At 38.5% G+C, this 18,008-nt stretch overlaps 1 protein-coding gene across 1 annotated transcript; it reads right to left on the reverse strand.

Moving 5' to 3' along the window:
* Positions 1-2,926: 2,926 nt before the first annotated feature.
* Positions 2,927-3,877, reverse strand: LOC148511998 (olfactory receptor 5AR1-like). Its single transcript, XM_088482386.1, has one exon. It carries the CDS (start codon positions 3,875-3,877, stop codon positions 2,927-2,929), a length of 951 nt encoding a protein of 316 aa, XP_088338512.1.
* Between the last annotated feature and the right edge of the window lie 14,131 nt (positions 3,878-18,008).

The following is an 18,008-nucleotide window of genomic DNA, read 5'->3' on the forward strand; positions in this document are numbered from 1 at the left end:
GTGGATTATTTAGCATTTTCCCCAGACATGACAATGCTGTTTCTGCATAACTTTAGCACAACCAACACCATCTTAATTCTACTGTTCAAATTCAACATATTCAACATTGTATCCTCAGTTTTGTCATAGCCAACTTTAACTCTGTCACAGTGTGAAAGACACCAGCACACACTTACTGGGTTTTGCAGCACTGGTCAGTGGCAGGGCAGCAGGTAGCAACTCCCCATTACCTGCTGCTGTGTAATCCTCCTCCTCCTCCTGTTGGCATTGTGCAGGCATGCCTGCAGCTCCCTTGTGGCATGCGTGCTTACCTAAAATAGATTTAAAGGACCAGACCACTTTCTATTGTGCTCCCTTTTTGCACCTAATTCGAAGCCCTGTCTATATAAGAAAGTCACTTGGAGCACGTGTGTGCCAGAGTATAGGGTCCCAAACCTTACTCCACCATGCTTCCTGTGATACTATTAATCATTCCTCAACTTGGCTAGTTCATGACCTGAATCCTCCCTTGTACTGTGCTTGATATACTGGTTTGACCCTTGGGTTTCCTCTGTGACTTGCATGCATCTGCTCCCTGGTACCGTCTTGTCCATTTGGTTCTGCCCAGGCTTGTTGACTATTTTATGCCTTCATCATACAAAGCTCAATATTCCAGAATATAAGAGCACATGTACTAGGGAACCCAGGCTGAGGCCATGACCTGCATGTTTGATGCAACTAAGTCCAAACCTGATTGCGGTTGTTATTGGTAAACACTGCCAGCACATTAGACTCCCAACAATCTCCCTCATATGATTATGCATTAGTAATGTCCATAGTGACTTCCTTAATTTCTATGTACAAATCATCACCATTTTTTCTCTTTCTCACATTTCCATATGGATGATAAATAGGGGAAGAAGGCTGCTTTGTAATTGCATTGTCAGGTTCTAAAATGTTAGACTCACACATATCACTAACAAATACCCTTAGACTCTCCTCAGGATACTGTAAACTCAGCATTCATTTTTCAGCCTCAGTTTTCTTTTGAGGCACAATTGTGGGCATTATAGACATGACACACCTAGACTAAATGGGGTCATTTTACTTTGTGTTTGCCTTCTATTAAGATCTGCTGGACATTGGCAGCAGATTTCTGGCCAAAAATACAGGATTGACTTTCCATCGGATTTCAGCGTCTATTGCAAAGTGCTGTAGTTTCTTGTTTCTGTCTAAAAACCCTGTTGGATTGTCCAATTATGTTAGAAGAATGAAGCTGCCCTCATTCTGTTTAAAATTTAAAGCTCTGTACTGATCAGTATAATCTGTGCAGGCTTTTTTACTGTGTAAAAGATCTGAATTAGTAATTTATAAAAAAAAAAATGTGGTCACCTCCCCCTATATCTATAACCATCCCCAGACCTCTCAGACAGGGCTGGCATTGTAAAATCAGGGAAGTGGCATGGAGTTCTAGTACATGTAAGATCATTAGCATGACCACAACTAACATAAAGTAGCCATTATCTGAGCCTTTTCTTGTCACTGTCTGTGGGGTATGGGATATGTTATCTATTTTCCTTTTCTTGTAGCAAATCACCATATTCATCAGTAACTATTACCTTAATACTTCATTTAAGAGCTGGGGCCAAATGGAATAGGATGAGAGATTAGAAAATGTGAGCATTTAGCAGTAAGCTTACTCACTTTTTAAACTTTCCCAATATAATAGAGTCTGAGAACATGCAAACTGACCGTTTTTTATATTTAAAAAACTCTCATGATTTAAACTCTCATCAGATGTTTTCCCATTTTGAAGATAAAACTTGACAAATGTGAGAGATGACTGCTAAAATCTCTCAAATTTTCTAAACTTTCACCCTATTATATTTGGCCCCTGATGTTGTTATAAAAATTGTCAAACATTGTTTGGATTGGGATTTCCTTTTCTTACATTGCCCTTCCATATAATTTGTTTGACCAGTAAATTTTTAAAAAGTACTATTTAAGTGATATAGGGCCTGATTCAGACCCACTCGTGAGCGGCTATCCGCTCGCAAGTGGGTCGATGTTCTGGGCTGAGCATGCGCACGACGGAGGGGGCTCCGTCGTGCGCATGCGCCAGACGCGACGAGCGAAGGAAAGTCCTTCGCTCGTTGTGTCTGATCAAAGGGGGCATGCTGTCGATGTTGATTGACAGCACGCCCCCTTTGGTAGGCATGCCGGGGGCATGCCTCCCTGATGGGGGCATTCCCACGGGAACGCCTCCCGTCAGAAGCCGGCCCACAGACATCACTAGTGATGTCAGTGGGAGTGATTTTGGCTCTGATAGAGCCAAAATCACTCCGGAGCTTGCGGTTGAAAACCTCAACTGCAGGCTCCGGCTCGCAATTTCGATGGTCGCGATGGTCACGACCATCGCGGCCATCAAAATGCACGCTCGTATAGCCTGTGGGTGGTGACCCACAGCTATACGAGCGTCCAGGAGGACGCTCCATTTTCATGGAGGCCGGCCATCATTCAGAGCGTGCGCTCTGCTCAGAGCGTACGGCTCTGAATGAGGGCCATAGACAATAGTAAGGAGGTAATTAAAATATAAATTGTAAAGACATCAAAACATTTTTAAAGATACAGTATAAGAATTAATGTAGGAACAAAAACAGCTCCAAATTACATTATATTTTTTTACATTTAAATTAAATAAAAAAAACTTAATCAAAACCAAAATCAGGGTTGTTTTGGAAACACGAAAATACAAAGATGGGTTTAAAATCAAAACCAAGACATGGGGGTGGCTGCACAAATCTCTCATATACCATAGCTTTCCTTATGGTAAAATTATTTAGTATAAATAAATACAAATGTCTACATTTTTGATACATAAACTGAGTGTTTAGCTAATAGTAACTTACAATAGACTTACTCATCTCTACTTAACACAGTTATCAATCTAACCCCTAAATTTTAACAAGTAAAATCCCCATCTAATTTTGAAATTTAAAAAGGCTGTTTTTACATCATTATTCCTAAGAGTATAAATCAATGGATTCAGCATTGGTGTAATAATTATGTAAAATATAGCAATAAATTTGTCTGTTCCTGCTACAGAGCTTGACCTAGGTTTCATGTAGGCAGCCATAGCTGAGCCATAAAACATTGTAACAACCATCATGTGAGACCCACAGGTGGAGAAAGCTTTCCACTGCCCAGCAGATTTCATTTTTAAAATGCTTGCAATTATTCTTAAATAAGATATTACAATAAATGTTACTGGTGCTATGAGAATAATCACACTGACAACAAAAATAATAAATTCAATAACCAAAATATTTTCACAACCCAGTGATAGCACTTCTGGCACTTCACATACAAAATTATTAATTTCATTACTGTCACAACGATTTACATTAAATGTTAGAGTAACAAGTGAAGTAGAGAAAATGAACCCACATATCCATGTACCCATAGCTAATCTCACACAAACCACTTTACTTATGATTGTAGTATAATGTAATGGATAACATATAGCTACATAACGATCATAAGCCATAATAGCAAGCAGAACACACTCTGATTGCCCCAATGAGAGAGAAATAAACATTTGTGCTAAACACTCAGCAAAAGATATAGTTTTCTTTACTGACATCAAATCTTTTAACATCCTTGGCAGAGTGGAAGTTGAATAGCAGAGATCCATAAATGAGAGGTTGCCAAGGAAGAAATACATTGGTGTATGAAAATTGGCATCTGTCAGGATTAGTATTATTATGGAGATGTTTCCAATTAATGTGATCATATACACAATCAGGAAGACATAGAAAAGAATAATTTGTGTCCTGGGATCACTGGAAAGTCCAAGAAGAATAAATTCCATTATAACTGTGTTATTTTTCCAAGGCATTCTTTAAAATAAAATTAAAAATGATCTCAGTGATATGTAATTAAATATTTTGCTAATTAATTTTGCTTTTTAAATTCTAAAAATTTAAATGGAAAACACCTTAATTGTACTTTGTATATATATATATATATATATATATATATAAATCACTACATTTTAGCAGCTATAATGCCCTTAAATTGACATAAACATTATAAAATGTCACATGGATGACAGGAAGAGGTTGCTGCTCTGTAGTGTCAAAGTCAAATAATTGGATATGATCACTTGAAATTATTATCTGATGATCTAATCGTCTATGGTCAGATGAAGTGTTACCACGACGCTACTTTGCATCAGCGCAATTCAATGCACACAAATGCGATTTTACAACACACACATACTGATGTACATAACACACGCACATATACATATATGCATACACATAGACGCTCATATGCATAACACATAGACACTCATATGTGTATCCACATACGTACACAGACGCTCATATGCATATTCACATACATACCTACGCACATTTGCTATTTTAATATACAGACACACATATGCAAATGCGTACATATAAAAGGGTTCCTACACATTATAGTTAATAACCAGAGTTATTAACTGTATTTGTTAGCTAATAATTATAATGTAATATGTACTTAAAAGAGATCTAAGGTTCAGAATACAGTGGACATGTTAAGTTTGGTATCATACTAAATCCCTGTTTATTTGCAGACATCCATTTCTATCAGCGAAGGATTCAAATCTTGCGTTGGCTAGTTATGGATTATAGGGAGTTATTGGTTAGATTGCTATTACTTGTATGTAGTGCCTGTAGCCAGTTTTAACTAGTTCTTTGGTGGCAAGCTACACAAAGAAGCTGTTGGAAAACTGAGTCATTCCTCCGATAACACCATATGAACTGACCAATGACCAGATTGACCAGATGCAAGAACCATTAAAACATGCCAACTTGTCCCTTTGTTATCCTTGTAACCTGTACCGTATTTATGCTGTGTGGTGGTCTCAGTATTCAGTCATTCTCCATTTTTGGGTGACCGCAGGATTCAGGATTGAAAGACTGCATACTGGGACAAGTAGTGCATGCGTATGTATCGGCTTGTACTATTTTAAGTGCTTTTTATTATAATTGTTAAATATTGACATAAATAACTTTTTGTGCTTTGGAACCACAAGATTGGACTGGAAAGCAATTATATCTTAAGCGACTTGCAGTGCTAAATAGTGACTAGCAACTATTAGGAATCAATAGTAGATTAGCTCTGTCCCTCTCCACCCACTTACTTTAATCATCTTCTCACTAATTTCTTTATTAAATATCTGACATTATGAAGTGTTATGAAAGAATAATGGTACATAATGAAGTCTCCTTAAGATTTATTATGCACATCTGTATAGAGCAATGGAAATCTGATTTGCAAACTACAGTACATGAAGTACAGGTCATTAACTCTATAAACCAGATTTGTTAAAAACATACAGTATGCCAATCAAAGTTTTGATATACAGTCACCATGAGTCTTTTAATTGAATGACTTATGACTAACGTATTAAAAATACTAAGGAAAATTCCAAAAATGCATTCTTTGTTTAATATGATAAGTCCCTAACTGCAGACTATCATAAGCCTGATGATTCATTAACTGCTTATATCTATTTCTAAATATACATATATGTATATATGGAATTAACACAAAAGAATGTATTTCTTACATTTATAATTTGAGAGTTAAAGCTACAGTTTACACCATTACATTATATGATTATTCAGTTATTCATATTTAAAGGCATTAGGAACCGACTGTACTGTAATTGCATCAAGTAGTGTCCTCAAACCAAGGACAATGTGGTTTACTAGAACTCATTTTAGCTCATGGACCCAATAATATATAACAGTCATTGATTTTGCTCTATCTATTCCTCTTTGGTAATTTTTGCTGCCTCCCTGGTGAGAGTGCTTCTACTGAACACGGGACACTATCCTGGCTCTTTATTCAGCAGTAATGTTGACATTATGCCAACAACAATTATTGCTTTAATATTTATAATTGGAGTCTGCAAATAGATTGAGGAAACTACACTTTCCCTACTAAATGTTATTCAACTATCATATGTATTATCTGTTTCCCCCACCTCTTATATTGTTAGGTAATTTGGGAAGGACAACTTCATCTTTTCATGTCATTATTTGTTATTTGGTTGAATAATGTCCTGATTCCCTCAATGTACAGTTCTGTGTAATATGTAAATGCTTTAGAAAATAAAGTTTATAGAAATTCTAAAATAATCCAAAAGATATAATTCTATAACCTGTTACAATGTGTTCTAATTATGTGGCTGTCACAAACCATGCTAGAGAGCTCTGCCCCAGGCCCCTGCATCTTCCCATATGTCTGTGCCATCTCTGCTCGCTGAGCCATCGGCCTGCTGTTCCAGTGGTTTCTGATGCAGGGCCTCTGCTTGAGGATCGTCTGCAGCATCCCCACTGTTGCCTGAGTCCCTCTGCGGCAGATCCATATGCACATGGCACACCAGTATACACGTTTTCTGGAACATGGGTGCAGCCATCTTGGGCCAGGTCAGGTGATACTCGTGCATCCAGTCAGCAGCAGTCTCAAGTTGATTCAGCCAATCTGCTTCAGCCTGATGGTATAAAAGACCTTCCTGTAACACATGCTTGTTGCCAGTGCAACAATGTCCATGGCTGCAGCATGACCTATGTTCCTGAGCACCCGGTGTGAAATCTATGCTTCCCAGCACAACAAAGCATATACAAGTTCTTCAGTTCAATCCACAGTACCCCAGTCCCGAGTCAAATCCAAGTTCTTCAGTTCAATCCACAATACTCCAGTCCAGAGATCAATTTCATATTCATTCCAGTTCCAAGTCCACAGTTCCTTTTCCAAGATCAATGACTAATTATAGACTTTCCCCTACAGTCTTATTCAGCATCTTCTAGTTGCATTATCTCTGCCCAGAGGACTCTAATATTTCACCTTATATTACAATCTTCTTTTATTTCAACTGTATGAGCAGAAATTATATTAAACCGTTCAGTTTCAAACCATCTACTGATCAAGGTTTCTCTGACCAACACCCCAGTTCAGGTACACAACTCCAAGTTCCTCAGTCCAGGACAGTGGCATTGAGCATGGTAACTAACAAGAAACTGGATAAACAATTACTTTTTGCAACTCTTGCTTGTCTATTCTGGAATTCAAAGAAGATATAATGAAGTTTATTTGTGAAATTTCAAAAATGTATTAACAAACACATTCAAATACAGTATGATTGAATTAAGATAATTTAGTAGCAAGGATAATTTTGAAGTCAAGTCTCTTAGTTGGACAAGAGAGTAAGCACTAAATTTACTAAGATTCGTGTTGCTCCAAGATAGCATCTTGGGTGAAAAAATTGAATACTGTCAGACTCAGGGGTTTTTTCATTTAGGGGGTTTAATTCAGCAATGTTATTCCTGTAATATTGGCCATTTTTTACACTACAAATGAACACACCATCGACTCGAATCGGAAGTACTTTTCATTTACTTCAGCATAACACGGGAATTTACTATTATTCATTTTGTTCTATTTGGCCATTTTTGCAGGCAGGTTTTAAATTTGGAGGGAAAATGCATAGGGTTCCCCTATATTTAAAACCAGCACCAGACCCAAACTGACCATGGTGTAATGCCACAGCCAGGGGACCCTATCACTGGGTCACCCCAGCCAAATCATTACCACCTCAAGATGGGGACTCCCCCAAGTAGGGGTCCCTCCTCTCCTGACACCCCAGGCTTAGACTGAAGCCCAGTGCTCTTTCCCACACCCCAGGGCTGTGTGTACATTGGTAATAGCATTGAAAAATAGAGAAACTATTGTATTTTACAGTGGAACTACAGGTGCCAGCATGCCTTTCCTTTGGCACGTTTGGAAATACAAGTGCCAGCAGGTGGCCAGCACCTGTACCCCCACTGTAAAATAAATAGTTAAAAAAACACAGTACACACACATCGTCTGAAGTACAACTTTATTACATTCATCTACCTCACTCACACATACCTACTGCCAGTTGATCTGTCCACTTCTCCATGTAGAAATCCAATGGGAGTACCTGGAATAAACATACTATACTCACCTCTATCCTTGTGGTGCTCTCCATAGCATCCCTGACATTTTTCAAAACAAAAAGACCCGTTCCAAGCCTGAAAAGTATAGGTATGTGTTGCCACACATACCTATACCTCGTGGAATGATGATGGCAGTAATCTGAAATTTACATGGCCTGCTAGACAAACAGAGGCTGCTTTACATGTAATGCCCACTTATTGGCTGTAACACACGTTGGATCACTCTTAGACATACAGTAACTGGAGTCCATTGCAGATTAGAACTGGGCTCTTCCTGTCGCCCCTGGTTCCTGGTTTCACCTACAGTACTCAGACAATTTTTGTTTATGAATTTATATAAACCTTGAATGTAAAAACCAACAGTTATAAAGTCCGGCATTTTTCTAGTAGGGAACATTTAAGTAGTACCTATTATGTTGTAGATACAGCTTCTAAATGATACTGGTCAATCATCAACTTCCTTACATACAGTGTGGCTTATGCCAATGCTAATAAAATGAACAACACTAACAAAAATGGGGGTCATTTAGAAGTACACTAGATGAGTGTGTGCTTGTGGTGTACATTGCAAAAGATATACTGTACACAAGAGAGTGTCCTTACCCATGTCTATAAAGTCTGTGGCGTGTATAAGTGGAAAATGCAAATATTATACCAAACATATCATTTCCTGGTGGGAGAGCAGAGAAGGGCCTGGGACATTTAGATATAATTCTTATTTGCATCTACATTCCTGGCCTGCAGTTGTGAGAATCAATGTATTCTTAAATTAATGTTGTTATATTTATAAAGGGACATACGTGTTATTTTATGTGAATCATATTATATAGGGAATTATGCTCAATCTTTCTATTAACTGAACTGCTGTGGAATTTTAACTCTTCTATAGAAGTTATATGTGGACATTTAGAGGACATTTTAGAACCCTATTAAGGAAGATCACTGTCCATTAGTGATTAATATTAACCAACTCAGTGGACTTTGGGCCTGACTCAGAGATTTACACTAATGCAATCGCAACTGAGATTTAAATTAGGCTAATGCCTTTCAAAGCTTAGCCGAGCATATGGATGCCCACTGCTGCTGCCTTCCCATATCCATCCAATGATGATTAGTAGCATAAACATCCATAACATTGATGCATATTGGTCAGCCATATAGCCTCATGAAATGGTGTTTAAATAGTAAGACATGTTTACATTTTTGTATCCAGCCCCTCGCCGTTACCTTCCCCAAACGCTGACTACCTGTCACTCAACTTGCAAGTGAATCTCTGGGCAAGCGTAATCACAGTGCTATCGCTGTGCAGTTTGACTTTCGCACATGAGCAGTGGCTAACAATTGCTCAATCTTCATAACTATTGGCTTTGTGTAAATCTCGGAATCATTTTTCTTTGTTATTTTATATAAAATGTTTTTACAGTATGCGAGACATTTACCAATTTTTTCACAATGTATTGTCTCCAACATTGTGGTGTGTAAGTGCCCTCTATTCACATTGCTTTGGGTTGGTACTGTAAGTACTTACATTTAGCAGTTGTGTGCATTCTTGTATGTGAATTTGCAGCACAGGAGTGCTATAAACAAAATATATTATATTTAATATTGTCCCTCATATAGTTATATATTACTGTATACTAGCATATTGTTCCCAGAATATGCCAGATTGTCTCAGTCTCTGTTTTACCCAGCCCACCAATCTGTCTGGCCCTTCCCCTATCATGAACTCCACTGCTATGTCCCTCCCCTTGCTCCATCCCAACCCCAGGGCCGCAACTAGAAGGGGGCTAGGGAAGCATGTGCCCTAGGTGCCAAACTTGGAGGTGGAGGTGCTGAGTAGAGGCTGCTGAGGAGGGGCCCAGGCAGCTGGCTGTAAGGAGTTTGGAGCCACATGCTGGGACTGGCAGACAGTCACTCACTGCCCTTCAGAGACCCATTGCCACCATCATAAGCCAATGGTGCCGGTCACAAACCAATCAGAGCTTGCGGACCGGCAGCCAATCAGCAGTGACTGCCATTCCATGAGCTCTAATTAGCCCTTGACCGGCAGCATGTTAGAATGATGGTGGCACTGTGATTCTCAAGGGATGCAGATGGCTGTCTGCCAAGTGCCAATACAGAGGTGCATCTCCAAATCCTGGGGACAAGGCGAGAGGATTCAGGGAATGACGACATCATTATGTAAGGGGCATGAAGTTGACATAATGTATAAGGGGAATTACTGTGTGGTATAAGGTTTTATAAGGGGCATTATTGTGTCACAAAACCATGCACCCCTTTTGGGTGTGCACCCACCTTCGACCCACACAGAAAAATGTCCTCTTTGGTTTTTGGCCCTGCCAACCCCCTGCCTTGCTCCTCCCCTGCTCCCATACTTACCCCTTTACGGCTGCAGGTCTTTAATGGTAAGCCTTTTGACACCTATATAATGTAGAAGCCATTCAGGTATGCCTTTCATGTTCTCTTTGAAAACTGGGATCAGTGGTTCCCTCTCCACGTGCAGTATCTGGGTAGATGAAAAAACTACATGAAGAATTGACCCTTGATTTATCTTTACTCAGAGATTTCTATTGTTTATTTTATAGAAAGGGGCTCAACCCATAAACTCATAAATAAGTACAGTAATTGAAGATTACTAGAGAAAAAGTGTAAGTTTTACTATGTGGTGCAGTTCCGACTAAAATGATTTTTTATAAAGTAAAAAATGTATTCAATACAATTTAAATAAGTATACATTTATGGCCCTCTCAATTATTACTAGAATTTAATTTCATAATAATAAATGGCACTGTGCTATTATAAGTTATGAAATTGTTATGTAGAGACACATCAATCAAGACATATGTAAGTTCACATTTTTTACACTTTGATAAAGCCTCCTTTAGAAGCAAAAATAGAGGATTTCTGCATTTTCATCATTGATTGTCCAGTGCATCTCTGCTTATACAGCTAAGCCTCCCCATTGTGTCTTTATTACCTGCAAGACACTTACTGCAGCAGGCTCTGGTCATCATGTTCACCGGCAGTGGCAGCTAAAAGAGCACAGTGATATGAGCATGTTCTGCTAATTCAGTGATACACCTACACTTTCCACAATTGCAGCTTCTACAAACATTGGACCTGATTCAGAGCCGCTCGCTGATGGTGTGCGCTCGCTCTGAATGTGGGCATTTTTTTTTTTTCCTCCTGCCACTCACTAAGCTGTGGGAGGCCACCCACAGCTTGTGCGAGTGGCCAGGAGACTGTTGCGATAATTGCAACCAACGGGTTTGTGATGAGACCCTATGGTAGGGTCTAGCTGCCACAATACTGAGTGTATTCCCTGCTCTAATAGAGCAGGAAGAACACTACTGACATTACTAGTGATGTGAGTAACCCCTCCTAACAAATGCCAGGTGTTCTTAAGGCAATGCCTGCATTTGTCCGGCCACCCCCCCTATCCGCCCACAAAACAGGAAGAGCTGTCAATCAACATCGACAGACGCCCCGTCTTGTAGCGAGCCCTGTAGCGACTGAACTTCAGTCGCTCAGCATGGCTCATGCATGCGCACGCCGGACACGGCGCATGCGCAGGACATTAACATCGAGCTGCTAGTGGGTGCTGTGCGATCAAGAGCATCTCTGAATCAGGCCCATTGTTAATTCCAGCAAATTACAACAGCTGTACAATACCTGTAGATGTGCGGTCAGGTGAGGCAGGTTCAGAACATTTCCTGTCATACTTAGGTATACTCCAGAGTTTCGACTATAAACATAAGAAAAAATTTAAGAAAATATTATAAATATCTTCTTTGTATTATTCTAATCATTTTAATAGCAAAAACTCTGGAGTAAAAAGTGTATGGCAGGTGAGGCGCTGCCTCCCGTCTATGTTTTCTGCACATCCTGGATCAAAACACTCCAAATTCCCAGCACTATGTACTGCTGCACATTTGTATACTGTCCACATGAAGCCTCAGGTTCATATATATATATCTGTAAATCTGGCTCAATTTACCTCACCGCACGTTATTGTGTGTAACCTGGGATAAGCAGCCCGCGATTGACCTTGTCACTCACCTCAATTCACAGTGGTCGCTCTGAAAATTCTATGTAAGCGCATTTTGGATACATTACTGTATTTCACAAGCAGTATCAACTCTAATCCAGCTCATCCAATTGGTTTGTTATGGGACTACTTTAATTCATGCCGGAATCACACTGGTAATGGAACTTCTCATACAAGTTGTAGACAATTCAGGTAAAAATTGCAACATTTTATAGGATCTTTTTATATTCTGTTTGGGCTGTATTTTAATTGGGGCAGTAACCTCATTCAATGAGCAGAAACTTAATCCCATCTACCTCACAATTAGATGTGTTCAGTATTTATTGGGAGTCAATATGTATATGGTTATTATACCATTGTGTTTTGTTCAATTATATATTTATTGTGAGTTATTAAATGTTTTTAAACTTCACATGTGTCTTGATTGTTGTGTCTCTACCATGACAAATTTAAAATTTATATTAGCACATTAGCAAAATGTATTATTATGTTTTTGGATTTGTAGTGAGCATCCACAGACTCACATTGAGACACTGCTGCTTTTATTTATTTTTTCATTTTTGTATTATCATATTATATTATTGGGTAACAATATTTATTTTCAGTTTTTAAGCACCTTCACCTGCATTAGCACCTAAAAAACTCTAGAATATTATTTCAACATTTTAAAGATGGAACTGCTTCCAAAAATAGTAATCTCTCCTCATGCCACCATTTAATATAAAATTACAAAAAGAAAATAAAATCTGAACAACATGATACAACAAGCCTCAAATAAATACAAAGTGTACATATAGGTGTGAAGGTAGGTGGAAAGTGTAATCACCTGTCATAAGGAAGGTGCTATAGTGTACGGAGAAATATGTGAGTAATAAATATAAAGAAAAATATTATAGGTGCATTATAAATGGCACAACTACCCTCAAATGTACTTAACATCTATGCAAAAATTCTAGATAATAGAAGATACTATCTGGGGAACTATATATTTCATATGTAACATTTCATAGTGGAGTGAATCCAATGTTTTTCATACCTCATGAATACAGTAATTTCTGTACAAATAATGCAATGCAAATAATATTAGTCAGAATCAGAGAAACTATTTATAACATTCAGGGGTGCTGCATGCCACATCAAGCCAGGTTGGAAGGGGGCATGGTCTAATTGCGGGTGGTGTTGCCAATCCTCCCATAGAATAAAATAAAGAAAATAAATACATTTTTGCAGCGCCGGAATCAGCATGATTGCCCCCCCCCACAGGCAAAGGAGACTGCTGTGGCTGCTGTGAAGGAAGAGGATTGTGGGGTGGAGCCTGACCCGGACCCCCACCAGACCCTTCCAGAAATCCCTGGTAATTAGTAAATGCCCCCCCCCCTCTCGGCACCCCTGAGAACATTTCACACTGGCATAGAGGCTGTATTGTAGAGACAAATTACATATCACAGGTAAAGAGATCATGGAAAAGAGATTAAAGAGATAATTAAAAAGAAATAATGGAAAAGTATTGATGAACTGTTAGAAATATATAGTAGCGGGATATTGATCTCTCCCTACTCACCATGCATCAAGCCCAAATCCTTGTTTACATCTCTCCTCCTAGTGCTCCCTAGTGCAGTCCCTGATTTCTTTGGGTTTTTGAGAGATCCACAATAGTTGCTCTCAAATAGTTTTTTTATTAGTATATTTGTTCTCTGGGCCATGCAATGTCTCAAAAAGTTCAATGTTTGGAGTTTTAAACTCTAATGGTGGTTTTGGGTTTCATAATTAAACCCTTATGTTAGAGATATCAATATTTCCTAGTTTGCGATTATCAACTTTGTCAAGCAAGGAGCATACAGCATAACCATAAACAATGATTGTCTGCATTGTGTATTACTCATTTACTGGGCAACATTGTTTAAGTTATTTTTGCTATAGCCTGTCCAGTTAGGTGTCCTGTTTTTAGTCAGTATAATTTAATTACCTAATTTAAAATACTACATAAGTATAGGGTGTATAACAGTATTTATACAGTATATGCCTTATACAGATTACTAGCAAGTTGGATGATAGAAAATAATATGAAAGAATATAAGTACATTGACAGCCTTCAGCACATGGTGATTAGATTTGTTGCTTTCTGCTGTCCTAGAAAATGTTACAGCTACAGCAGTGGTTAAATATGATTTATTCAAAATTAACTATTTTGTGTGATACTTTGTACCATGTGTTAAATGATTTTTTTACTATTTTGGAGCAAGTGATGGAATCACAAGAACATATAACCTTTGTCTTAGAGAGTACATATTAATCACTCTACTGGGACTCACCTGAGTCCAAGTTGGACCTCACTTAGCTTTTTAGATTATCCTAACTGCTGTCAGTGTAGTGTAAGTTGTATGTTTCCTAAGAGATGCGTGTCAGAGAAGGGCCCAAATAAAGAGACAAAGGCACTAGAATATCCTATACTCCCCCTGTAACCAGGTCCAAACCAAAGACAAGCCTGCACAATTACTGTATGTGTTTCCTTTAGCTAAAGATTAGATTCTCTATCATGGGTTTTGATACTAAGTTCTGGTTTACTGACACTAATCATAGTCTAGTTAGTCTGTGTATTTGCATATACAGATATGCCCAGCTGCATCCTTGTTCGTAAATCAGCGCCTCGCACCATGAGTGGTGCAAGACGGACTCCGGAAATTGGAGACATGCATTCGTGTCTCTATAGGTTTCAATGGAGATGCACTCCCGTGATCGGGGATGTACTATAGCATCACCATAGGTTTTAATGGATACGCACTTCCGCGATGGGGGATGCTCTATAGCATAGCGTGGCGCATAGCGCGATTCGTGGGTACATTTATGGTGCAATCAGCCACAATAAAATTTGGCGCATCTGTAGCAAGCAGCAGTGACTTGGAGAAGATTACTCAAATTAGATTTAAATATAGACTAACGGCCTGATTCAGAGATTGACGCAATGGGGATTTTTACACAGAATGAGCGATTATTTTACCATTGCGTATGCATATTAGCTGCACTGCGCACACGTAGCGATTGGTTTGCTATTACACATGCACAGAAAATACATTTGCAGAGTGAGTGACAGGTAACAGTGTTTGGGGGATGTAAGATGGGGTGGTATGAAAAACGCAGGTATGTCTGACCGTTTAAACGCTGTTACATGGGCGTGCATAAATTAGCCATTACTATCTCCTATGCAGCATGAGAGCTCTCTGCATGTCAGGAGAGATGCTGTATCTGAGCCAGGTCTGACCTGCTGCAAGGGCTACATGGCTGGTCAATGTGTGTCAATGTTATTGATATATACTGAGGTATGCAGTGTGGTATGCTGATGAGAAAGCAGCGGTGGGTGTCCCTATGCTCGGGTAAACTTTAGAAATGTTAGCATAATTTTGAATCTGCGTCCAGTGCGAAATATCAGCTGCGATTGCTTTAGCGTCCATTTCTGAATCAGGAGCTAAATTTAATACATTGTCTCAAGGTTACTTTAACTAATTGGAAGTTCAACAACCACATAGCATCTGGAGTGTTACAAACTACTGATGATTTAAATAAGAAGCTCGGCTTTAAATAAAAAAAATACCTTCACTATACCATGGTAAACTGTGTATGATATTATTGGTGATTTGGCAAAAAAGAGAGTAGCATTCAAATCTAATGGGAATTGTTCAACTACCATAATAATCTTATATATTGTCATACAGTATGTATTTAGATTATATGATATTTATTGATATTCACATAGCATACCCAAGAAAGTACACATTGTTGTTTATAAAAGGTATTAGGCAAACATATTTTTGCATGTTTTAAATAGATACCTGTTTATTAACCAGAATGTTCTTACAAATTGTTCTGACAAATAGACAATATTACTAATATCTATTAATTGACTACAGTGTTGCCACAATTTTAAAATATTATAACATACAGTATACTAAAAATTAGATCATTGTCACTTCTAAAGCTGCCCATCCATTAGAAGACAGGCAAAAGGCTGCACAATTATGACATTGTAATCATTCAGTCATTTGTCAGTCCGTGATGAGCCTGCACTGATTGAGCAGTCATTCAGTGTAGGCTCATCAATCATCTGCAAACATGCTGAACCTGACTTTATAGTCAGGTTGTCCAGCATGTTTGCCTGATGATAGATGTCTAAACGACCATCGGGAGCACGCATCGCTGGTCGTTTTAGACATTTTTGCAAATGATTTGCAAATGATTTATGGATGATTGAACAATAATGATATTGCTCAATCACTCAACTTAATCGTCTAGTGGAAGGGCACCTTTATAAGTAAAAATCTTTTTCAGATTAAATTATACAGTTTTAAGAGTAAGAAGATATAACATGACACACAAGGTTAAGGTAATTTTTACCTTTACTATTCAGTTACAGAAACTAAAGCAGGTTATTTTGTCATCTACTGTGTCTGTGGTTGTGTATGTGCTGTGTGTGAAATAATAGTTACAGTACTTCACATTATTTTTAAAACATTTAACCCCCCCGCCCCAATGCATAAAACACAGCTTAAATTTAAAACAAAAATTAACTAGTAATGTTCTCCACACAAAACATTTTGTTGTCACTAACATATTAAAAAAATTAACCCATTTCAAAGCAAACTGAGATTAGTTATACTGCTTTTATACCAAAATTTTGGGTCTGACACAGAGGTTGGAAAAGGGTATTAATCTGGATCATACCTGGAATTTCCCCGATGCCATCCAAGGAAATTCCTGATTTGGCGGCGTTCACACCGGAGCCAGGTCTGCTTTTCCAGCGTTGAAGTGGATGCTTGGAGATGACGTCATCTCCAAGCACCACTGAAGCCAGCCAACTGGCACGAACCAGGTCACCGTGACATGGATCTCTCTGTTTACACTGCAGGGTTTCATGGGTTATTCCCATGTTAAACTCTGCAAGTTACACGAGTTGGATTTCCAGGTTACTCCAAACAGGAATCTAACCCTGTCCTCTTTTACACTAAGGAGCTACCAGGGTTAACCCTGCAATAACCAGGGTTTTAACTCTGGTGTAAAAGGGGTATAACTGATTAAACAATCTTAATTGCCTTTTAGACTACATATTATCTGACACTAAAATAATTCTGCAGAACTGATTTGATAACTTTACTAAAAATTGACTAAAGATTTTTTTTGGAAATGTAGTTAAGACATACCTTATCCTGGCTGCAGCAGATGTGCAATAATGATTTCTCATAATTTAAAGAGCCTTTAAAATAAAGATATATACAATAGTGTGTTATTCCCTATTTTATATGTCTCAAATGTACAATTACATAAATATTCTACAAAAACATAAAAGCAGCTCCCTTGCGTTCAGATTTACCAGGGGACGCTCTTCCTGAGAGATTTTTTTAAGTTGCTTTTCATGCTCAATTTATTATGACTCTTAGTTTTAACCTTCATACTTAATAAAGTTCTAAACGAAAAAAGTGAGTCTGGAAATTCTCATGCCAAAGCCAAGTACTCAGTAATAAGCCATTTATTTGCCATTCTTTGGAAGAGTGGCACTTACAGTAGTAGTATCATAGTTCTTGGCATTGTATTCCTGGAGCTTCATAACATGTTTATTGCAAAAGTCATTTTGCATGAACTTTTTCTGCAAATTAACTTCTTTGATTGAGCTTTTATTACATTTGTCAATTAAGTGCATTGAATAAGTGTTAATTCAAGGGATGTGTCCTGGCTGGTGATCGGAGCAGATGTGCATCATCAAAGCTCCTCCAGCCTATGATCTCTGAGGGCACTATCAGGTGCACGATCAGGAATCCTTGCTGCCTCTCCATTGTCACTTCCTCTCTTGTAGTCCCTTCTGGGGCTGGATGGGTAGCAGGTCCTTGGGATCATGGTTTAGCTGGATCCACAGGACAGAAGCCACCTTGCAGGAGTCTGCCTATATGGTGCTTTTC

This window comes from Taudactylus pleione, unplaced genomic scaffold (genome assembly GCF_031769625.1).
Source record: "Taudactylus pleione unplaced genomic scaffold, aTauple2 ptg000286l, whole genome shotgun sequence".
Lineage (NCBI taxonomy): Eukaryota > Metazoa > Chordata > Amphibia > Anura > Myobatrachidae > Taudactylus > Taudactylus pleione.

Excerpts from the sequence above, each read along its gene's own strand:
- LOC148511998 (XM_088482386.1), bottom strand. The coding sequence starts at position 3,877 with ATGCCTTGGAAAAATAACACAGTTATAATGGAATTTATTCTTCTTGGA.